This window comes from Ooceraea biroi, unplaced genomic scaffold, assembly GCF_003672135.1.
Source record: "Ooceraea biroi isolate clonal line C1 unplaced genomic scaffold, Obir_v5.4 UnassembledTig104, whole genome shotgun sequence".
Classification (NCBI taxonomy): Eukaryota; Metazoa; Arthropoda; class Insecta; order Hymenoptera; family Formicidae; genus Ooceraea; species Ooceraea biroi.
The window spans coordinates 7364-17723 of NW_020825075.1; the positions used below are offsets into that span (position 1 = coordinate 7364).

Consider the following 10360-nt stretch of genomic DNA (forward strand, 5'->3'; position numbering starts at 1 on the left):
ATAGAATAACTACAACCCTTCGTAGCGCCGAAACTACGCCACCCTCGACATTTTGCAAGAGGAACATTCGTCTCAGAATCACCTCAGGAATCTACCATTAACCGGTGGTACGGTAGGTCTGGGACACCCTGTATATTCTATATTTATATTAATAATTCACTGCTTTAAATAAATTTTGTTCGTTCATATTCAAAATAACTACTATACTTTCGAAACTTATGTCTCCTTATGTGCATAATTACCGGTTATATTTTCTGAAATTGGAGCCCCGGACACATACTCTCGGTTTTCAACCCGCTTCGCGGGAGGGCGGGGTGGGAGGGGCTTCGCCCCTCCCCCCGCCGGGATCCGTGCCGTGTACCAAGTGATCAAAATCTGTGTGAAATTTGTTACACTGACTCCGGCGGGGGGCAAAGCCCCCGCCCCCCGCCCTCCGCCATCCCGCGAAGCGGGCTGAAAACGATGCCGATACCATCCCACACCGCCCCCTATGTCATTCGTTCCTAGTCCCCCTGCAGGGTAATTATGCATTATAGGGGAGTCAGCTCCGATGACCTTGACCTTGACACATGTTATCAACAGTACCCTCGCTGTTTAATAAATTATATGTTTGTATAAATTAATCATTTGTTTAATGAATAAAGCCTCGGACACATAAGCTCGTTAATGTTAGGCGACAGTTGAGTGCTCGTTTTCATCCCGCTTCGCGGGAGCGAAATTCACATAAAATAAATAACAAAACTTTTGAGTGACCAAAAGTACTGCGTGGAAGTTACAATATAGAATCTTGCTTTGCGTAGAACCTCGCTTGCTGAAAACACATGCAAAACTATTAAACTTCTTTTGTTAATAACGTTTTAATAAACAACGAGCGCCGGCTAAAACCTTTTTAAGGTCACTCAGGAGGGTCACCTGTATAATATATGTTAAGGTCAAGGTCATCGGAGCTGACTCTCCTATAATGCATAATTACCGAAACTTTAAGTACTTGTTGAATCTTGTCCGTCAATAAAATCGTAAATATATCGTCAACATATCTGTAAAAAAGTTTTATATCAAAATCCAAGGTCTCTATACAATGTGACTCTAAATCATCCATCACAATGTTTGCCGTAATTGGTGATAATGGTGACTCCATAGGACTACCAAAGACTTGACTATAAAACTTTCCGTCAAAGGTGAAGAATGTAGAGTCTAAGATCAACTCGATTGCGTGTAGAAATTGGTCAATATTAAATTTGGTAGTTGCAGATATAAAACACCATCTTTTCCTTATACCTTTCATAACCAGTTGGTTATAAAAGGTATAAGGAGTTCCTTGGGTATGTTGGTGAACAACGAAACCACGTCAAGAGAAACCATAGATTCATTTGTTTCAATAGTCACGTTGCGGACACCATCAACAAAACTCCAACTATCTTTAATGTACGACCTGGGTTTCGGAATAGAATCGGTCAATATTTTATGGAAGAAATAAGCCACATCGTACAAAGGAGTGTCAATTGCAGAAACTATAATGCGTAGAGGATAACCTGGCTTATGTATTTTTGGTAAGCCATAGCATCTTGAGATGTTACCATTATTCGTACATAAACGTTTGTAAGTATGTTCGTCAATAATGTTTAAATTGAACCATGTTTTAAGCAAATCGTTAACTCTATTTATTAAGCGTGTTGTCGGATCCTTGTTTAGTTTCAAATATGTGGTCTCGTCTTTCAGCATTTCACTCATCTGCTCGACGTAGCTCTTCCTGTCCAAAACGACCGTAACCTGGCCTTTGTCCGCTCTTGTCACCATTAAATCATCATTTTCTCTTAAAAATTGTTTACAAGTGTCCAAAGCTTTATATAAATAATTGTCAATAACACTATTCTGATGTCTGTTATTTAAAAATCTACTATTTAATTCTCTAGGTAGATTAAGAATTACTGTTTGTAAAAGTTCGTCAACCCATCAACCGTCAATTTAATGTAAATCATTTAAACGTTAACGCTTAAGTCTTAAGATAAATTATTTTATTGTGTTTTAGTTTTATATGAGTTGAAAATGGAGTGTCTGTCCGTAGAGGAAAAAGTGGAAATTCTTATTTATGAGGAATCTAGGAGAAATGTGCAACAGTCTATTCTTCTGTATGCTGAACGGTTTCCTGATAGAAGAACTCCATCGCAAATATCATTTTATCGTGTTATAAAGCAGTTTTCCGAAGAAGAAAGTGTCCAGCCAAAAAAAAGGAGTCGTAGAAGAACCGCCACTGGCGAAGATAACGAAATTGCAGTGTTAGCTGAAGTGAATTACGATCCCCATATAAGTTCTCGAGAATTAGCTACCAATGTAGGGATTTCTAAAAGCAGTGTTCTTAGAATATTAAAACAGCACAAATTCCATCCATACCATGTATCGTTGCATCAAGAACTACATGGTGACGATTTTGTGAATAAAATAACATTTTGTAGATGGGCACAAGACAGAATGCGGAATAATAATAACTTTTTTCTATCCGTATTATTTAGTGACGAATGTACTTTCACCAATCATGGTGAAGTAAATCGGCATAACATGCACTATTGGGCTGCTGAAAATCCACATTGGTTAAGAGAAGTGGAGCATCAGAGACCCTGGTCTGGTAATGTGTGGTGTGGAATTTTGGGAGATAAGATAATTGGACCTTTTTTCATCAATGGCACATTAACAGGAAAACTGTACACAATCTTTCTAACTGAGGAGTTGCCGTTATTGTTGGAAGATGTACCATTAGAAGAAAGGCAGACCATGTGGTACTAGCACGATGGATGCCCTGCTCATTATGCACATACTGCTAGAGATGTTTTAAATCACAATTACAATGCTCGTTGGATAGGACGCGGAGGTCCAGTACATTGGCCAGCTCGATCTCCTGCCCTACATCCCAGATTTTTCTTATGGGGTTATCTCAAAGACAAAGTTTATATCGATGTACCAACGACTCTAGAAAACATGCAGGAGCGCATACGAAATGCTTGTGCAAATATTGAAAGAGACGTACTGTTACGTACACATCACTCTTTTCTTCAAAGAATTGGAAAGTGCATTGAGGTAGAAGGGCATCGCTTTGAACATTCATTACTGTAATCTAATTGAATTATGTTAATGTATTTTTTTGTTTTGACAGATAATACAAATCCAAAATTATGATTGTGTACGCCAGTAATGATAAAAACCAATAAAACAAAAATTCCGACGACTCAACTGGTAAAGAATTCCTTTATTAGTTCACAACGTTTCGACCATATGGGTTGTAGTCCTTCTCAAGTGAAAAATGCTACAAACAGTATATACTATATTACAAGAAGAAAAAACGCAAAAAATACGAAATTAGCTCGAAATTACTTACAAATTAAGATAACAATTCACGACAAAGCCATTTGAAGAAATGGGACATGCTACATAACGCGTCCAGATCAAGCAAATAGCACTAACGAAATGGCAACACAGACAAACAACACACAGTGGTCTCATGTCGAGGTTACATTAATGTCGAGGATCAAAAATAAGACTATCATATACGGTGGTCAAATTATCAGTATCTGTCTGTAAGTTGATTGCGTTGGACGATTTTTTAATAAAAAACATCTCAGCAATGTGCCGCTTACGCCAATGCGTTTCTTTATGCAATACATCGGGGCTCGACCAATCAAAATCGTGGCCTGAAGAAAGACGGTGCTCAGTAACCACAGAATACTGCTGAGATGAACAATTAATATTCCGCCTATGCTCACTAACTCTGGTCTCTAGACTCCTCTTGGTCTGCCCCACATATACTGCACTACATTCGTTACAATTAATACGGTAAACCAAATTAGTCTGCTTACAAGGCGGTAATTTATCCTTGCCCTTACGAATAATGCAGCTAAGCTTCTTAGGCACCGAGTATGCAACGCCGATACCAGTGTTACGCAAAATTCTATTAATGTCATCACTATACGACTTACAAAAAGGAATTGTAATAAAATGTTTTTTCGGAGAAAAATGTGATGCCTCTTCATTATCGTTCGTGCGAAACTTTAATACGTTGATCCGTTGCTTGATCACTCTCTCGATCAAACTACTCGGATAACAATTATTAGTAAGGATGTTCTTTACAATTTTGATATTCGTTTCATGGAACCTATTGTCAGATAATAAAATAGCGTGATTTGTAAAGTTAACAATGGTGTTGACTTTATATTTTAGTGGGTGGCTGGAGAAGAAATTTATATAACGACCCGAAAAAGTCGGTTTGCGATACCAATTAGTATAAAGCACACCATTATCTTGATGTACAGTCGTATTTAAAAAACTCAAAGAATCATTCTTCTCCAGTTCATATGTAAATAATAACCTCGGATGGTAAGCGGCACATTGCTGAGATGTTTTTTTATTACAAAATCGTCCAACGCAATCAACTTACAGACAGATACTGATAATTTGACCACCGTGTATGATAGTCTTATTTTCGATCGTCGATATTAATGTAACCTCGACATGAGACCACTGTGTGTTGTTTGTCTGTTGCCATTTCGTTAATGCTATTTGCTTGATCTGGACGCGTTGTGTAGCATGTCCCATTTCTTTAAATGGCTTTGTCGTGAATTGTCATCTTAATTTGTAAGTAATTATGAGCTAATTTCGTATTTTTTGCGTTTTTTCTTTTTGTAACATCGTATATACTGTTTGTAGCATTTTTCACTTGAGAAGAACTACAACCCATATGGTCGAAACGTTGTGAACTAATAAAGGAATTTTTTACCGGTTGAGTCATCGGAATTTTTGTTTTATTGATAATACAAATGTACAGTAAATGCTTATGAAATAGTACTGTACAGTACGGTATAACTTTCTTTTATCAATTTTTACTTTTCAAATATCTGTGAACCTTACAGTATGTGCTAAATTGAAAAATGGTTCCTACAAAAGTTATTTATTTTTTACGAGGAATAAAAATACAAAATAAAAAATGTAGGTTTTAATTTAAAAAAATTAGATTGACCTTCAAATGATCTTGATAACGTCCTCTAAATAAAACATAAATCATGCAGTTTGCTTTCACCCTTAAATTCAATTAACTTCTATTTAAAACATTTCTTTCTCCAACGCTTCGTTTTTGAGATATTTCACATTATCAACTTAAATGGTCCACCTTGTATATGTATACAGGGTGTCCCATTTTTAAAAACGCACCTCGATAATTCTTCAACGAAGTATTTTTAGCAAAAATGGTTCATATAAAAGTTGTATGGTTCAAAGGGGAACATAAGACGGCGTCATTGGTTTAACCTTGAGTGAACGTGCCAAGGTCATATGGAGTTCAACTTTGTTTTTTTACACGGAAGCCCATACTTTTTATTGCAGATTCAGATTCTCTGTCGAAAAGTAAGTAACTATTGTCTGAAACATTTTTTTAAAAAACGCCCTCCTTATTCCGAAAACTCAGGTTCAACCTCTGGTGGACAAAAGATAATACTCGCTTTATAACAGACACAAAAGTTGTTTTTAGTATTTTACTGTTTACCATCAGCATGTGCGTGCCGGCGTGCGTATGTATGCGTGCGCGCGAGCGTGCGTATGTGTGTTCTACATCCAGCCAACTAAGGCAAGATCGATCACTGATCCGACCAGTTAAGGCAAGATCGATCACTGATCCGACCAGTTAAGGCAAGATCGATCACTGATTCGGCCAGGTAAGGCAAGATCGATTACTGATCCGGCCAGTTAAGGCAAGATTTTGAGAATTTTCTAACGCAATAAGTGTTCGAAAATTCCTCCTTCATTCTGAATACATAATTGAATTCGACGTTCGAAATTTCGAGCAGTTTTCAAAAGGACATTCCTAGGAATAGACTTGCAACAGTTTCTTATACGGTCTATCATATTGTCTTTAGTGGTAGGTACTTCTGCGTAAACCACATTTTTTATAAATCCCCATAGGAAACAATCAGGACTTGTCAGATCCAGAGATCTGGGGCACCATTCAACATGTCCTCCAAGTCCAATAAACTTACGTGGGAAGAGACGGTATAGAGATTGTCGGACTCTCTGACTCCTGTGAGGTGGTGCGCCATTATGTTGGAACCACATGCGTTGTCTTGTTACCAGGTCTACGTCCTCCAAGAGGACTGTCAATTCATGTTCAATCAAATGCAAGTAGTTCGCTGAGTTAACGTTTCCTTCAAAACAGTAGGGACCAATTATATAACCATTTACAATTTACAATTTATCGTGGGGACTAATAATGACTGTTGTGCCGGTTTAGTTGGCCTGTACTATGGAAAGTAGCTTCATCTGAGAACATAACAAACCTAAAAAATTGTTGATCCTGCCGCAACATAGCCTGGGCCCAATTACAAAATTCAAGTCTTCGACGAAAATCATTAGGTGTTAGTGCCTGAGTCAATGTTATGTGATATGGATGGAATGTATGCAAGGCCAAAAATCTCTGAGCTGTGCTTCTTGGAATACCAAATTGTTTTTCAATATCTCGTAGTGAAATATGTGGATTCAAATGCACTACAGCTAACACAAGAAGGACTCGGGGGTTATCGCGCTCAGGAACATTGATACGACGTCGTTGTCTTCTTACATTAGGACGCTGTTTTTCACGTCTTTCAATATCGGCAATCACTCGATCATTAGGATGATGTTGTCTATCAGGAAAACGATCATGACACATTCGAGCTGCTGCACGGTAATTGCGGCGACATTCTCCAAGAACTAAGAGAATATCAACAATTTCGTTCCCTGTGTAGTCTGGCATTGCAGAAGTTACAAATTAAACGAAGAAGAACGTGCGTGCGTACGTTCCAAACACTATAATAAAGTATCAAGATAATAACCGTTTAATCAGCCAGCAATAAATCAAAGCAAACATTTTTTGTTGTATTTGAAAAGGACCAAAAAATTGTGGTCGAAACATATACGAGTTGTTTTATTATCATCTTTTTTGTGTGCTGCCATGTTGGTCCAATAAAGGATTTTTTGCTCTATAATAAAGAATGTTTTCATTAAATACTTTGCGAGTTACAAGACTTAAAAGTTACAATACCGCCGGTATTAGCATTATCCAAGGTGTGCCACGTGGAGGTTGTCCATTCGGATTTACACCTCTTTGTGTGTGTGTGTGTGCGTGCGTGCGTGCGTGCGTGCGTGCGTGCGTGCCACAGAAACTATAAGGACATGGTACATCACACGCACGCACGCACGCACGCACATGCTGATGGTAAACAGTAAAATACTAAAAACAACTTTTGTGTCTGTTATAAAGCGAGTATTATCTTTGGTCCGCCAAAGGTTGAACCTGAGTTTTCGGGATAAGAAGGGCGTTTTTAAAAAAAAATGTTTCAGACAATAGTTACTTACTTTTCGACGGAGAATCAGAATCTGCAATATGGGGTTCCGTTTAAAAAAACAAAGTTAAACTCCATATGATCTTGGCACGTTCACTCAAGGTCAAACCAATGACGCCGTCTTATGTCCCCCTTTGAACCATACAACTTTTGTCTGAAACATTTTTGCTAACAATGCTTCGTTGAAGAATTATCGAGGTGCGTTGTTTAAAATGGGACACCCTGTATGCAGGGTGTCCCATTTTAAAGTTTAACCTAAAATATTTCAGAAACACTGCGTTAAATCGCAAAATGTTTCAAACGAAAGTTTTGTGACTTCGAGGGGGACATAAGACGGTACTATTGGTTTGACCTTGGGTGGCGTTGTCAAGGTCATATGGAGTTCAACATTGTTTTTTTAAACGGAACCCCATACTTTTTATTGCAGAGTCTGATTCTTCGTCGAAAAGTAAGTAACTTTTGTTCGAAACATTGTTTTTAAAAACGCCCTCCTTATCCCGAAAACTCAGGTTCAACCTTTAACGGACCGATGATAATACTCGCTTTATAACAGACACTGAAGTGTTTTTTAGTATTTTACTGTTTACCATCAACATGTGCGTGCGTGCGTATGCGTGTGTTCTACATCCAGCCAACTAAGGCAAGATCGATCACTGATCCAGCCAGTTAAGGCAAGATCGTTCTCTGATCCAGCCAGTTAAGGCAAAATCGTGCTCTGATCCAGCCAGTTAAGATGGTATTGGTTTGACCTTGAGTGGCGTTGTCAAGGTCAGGGCAAGGTCACTTCGAATTTTGTAAATGGAACTCCTAATTTTTCATTGCATATTCTCATAGCTTACCTCGAGAGCTTTTCAAAACACTATAATGAAGTATTTTTTTCATTAAGTACTTTTCGACTTATAAGGCTTGAAAGTTACAATACCCATTACTCAAGTTGTACCATGCGGATCAATTTCCTTGGAATCAATTTCTAAGGTCATGTGAATATTCTCAATGGTGAAATTAACTTTGACTGTAGAATAGGAAAGAACGACAAATTTTCAGACTCCATGTTGTTGGTTACATAATGTCAAGGTCAAACAGTAGGTAGTTCCGAATTATTATTTCAAAGCCAAGAGTGGAATATTCAGAAACGGTCTTTGCTTTAATCGGCTCGAGAGTTTGAGGATTATTGCACTATTACTTTCCCATCTCAATATTAAACAGTATTGGTTATTCTTATTTACTGCAGGATGCGATACATCTCATTGAAAGTTGACTTATCGATTGACAGCTGGTGTCTTTCTCAACTTGTATGAGTCCTTGAGCAATTAGCATAAAGTTTTCTGTTCTCGACACTTCCTCTTTAACTCGTCACGTCATTCGTGAATGATTTTCAAATTTTTTTTGTTTCTAAAATTCCATTGTTGTGCAAGTAAAAACAATGCCCGATTACACGTCGAACGAGTTGACCGACATTCTTCTCATCCTAGGAGAATGTCGACGTAATTACAAAAGAGCAGCAGCATTGTACCGAAGAAGATTTCCTCTACGACAACATCCGAGTCATACTGCAATACGTAAAATTGAAATAAGGATTCGGAGAGGGAATCTCTGTCGACGAAGAAGATGTTACAACGTAGATGATTACGCGCTGAATGCTCGTTTCCTCGTAACTCTGGCGATGGTTCATTTGAACCCTCATGTATCATTACGTGAAATTGAGCGTACAGTGGGAATTCCAAGATCGACTGCTTCTAGATACTTGAAGGCTGCAAAGTACCACCCTTATCATATTACACTAAATCAAGCCTTGACTGAGAATGATCATCGAGAACGGCTATTATTTTGTCGCTGGGCAACACAGCAACTTCTGCACGATGGCGATTTTTCAAGTACGTTTTGTTCAGCGATGAAGCTACTTTTCATAGTCATGGAACGTTGAATCGTCATAATTGTCACTATTGGACTCCAGTTAATCCTCGTTGGATGCAACAAATAGACAATCAGCATCGATGGAGTCTCACTGTCTGGTGCGGAATCGCCAATGGCTATGTAATTGGCCCTTACTTTTTTGATTGTATGGTTAATGCTCAGAACTATTTACAATTTCTAAGAGATATTCTTTCAATACTTCTTGAAGATATTGACCTTAACGACACGGAGAAGAATGTGGTTCCAACATGATGGTGCAGGTCCTCACTATGCCAATATCGTCAGAGATTATCTGAACGAGACCTTCCGTGATGTATGGATTGGAAGGGGTAGTCGAGTAAGGTGGCCAGCAAGATCACCAGATTTAACTTCTCCAGATTTTTATTTATGGGGTTACCTGAAAGATGTAGTCTATCGGGAGAGACCAACGACAAGAGAAAACATGATGGAGAGGATCCGAGCAGCGTGTAACATTATTCCACGTGATGTTCTCTTACGTACTGTTACAAACTTCGAGAGACGGATTCAATATTGTCAACAAGTCAACGGAGCTACGTTTGAACATCTCATCAGATGAGCAGAGAGACAACCTACAAAACTAATTTACGACTACCTTACTTGGCCTTAATTGACTACATAACGGCACGATCTTGCCTTAACTGGCTGGATCAGAGCACGATCTTGCCTTAACTGACCGGATCTGTGATCGATCTTGCCTTAGTTGGCTGGATGTAGCACACACGCATACGCACGCACGCACATGCTGATGGTAAACAGTAAAATACTAAAAAAACTTCAGTGTCTGTTATAAAGCGAGTATTATCATTGATCCGCTAAAGGTTGAACCTGCGTTTTCGGGATAAGGAAGGCGTGTTTAAAAAAATGTTTCGGACAAAAGTTACTTTTTTTCGACGAAGAATCAGAATCTGCGTTAAAAAGTATGGGGTTCCGTTTAAAATAACAAAGTTGAACTCCATATGACCTTGACAACACCACCCAAGTTCAAACCAATAGTACCGTCTTATGTCCCCCTCGAAGTCACAGAACGTTTGTTTGAAACATTTTGCGATTTAACGCAGTGTTTCTGA

The 10360-nt window shown here is 38.4% G+C and overlaps 1 protein-coding gene and 1 long non-coding RNA gene across 2 annotated transcripts; both read left to right on the top strand.

Moving 5' to 3' along the window:
• The first annotated feature begins 907 nt into the window (after nucleotides 1–907).
• On the top strand, nucleotides 908–1900 carry LOC113563466. Its single transcript, XR_003407466.1, has 3 exons — nucleotides 908–1178; nucleotides 1246–1550; nucleotides 1720–1900. It is a non-coding gene; the product is annotated as an uncharacterized LOC113563466 (long non-coding RNA).
• A 135-nt stretch (nucleotides 1901–2035) lies between these two features.
• On the top strand, nucleotides 2036–2781 carry LOC113563465. The gene has a single exon (XM_026975140.1). The coding sequence runs from the start codon at nucleotides 2047–2049 to the stop codon at nucleotides 2779–2781; it is 735 nt and encodes a 244-aa protein (XP_026830941.1). The 5' UTR covers nucleotides 2036–2046.
• The last annotated feature ends 7579 nt before the right edge of the window (nucleotides 2782–10360 follow it).

Bases quoted from the DNA above. Each gene is read 5' to 3' on its own strand.
- LOC113563465 (XM_026975140.1), top strand. From the start codon at position 2,047: ATGGAGTGTCTGTCCGTAGAGGAAAAAGTGGAAATTCTTATTTATGAG.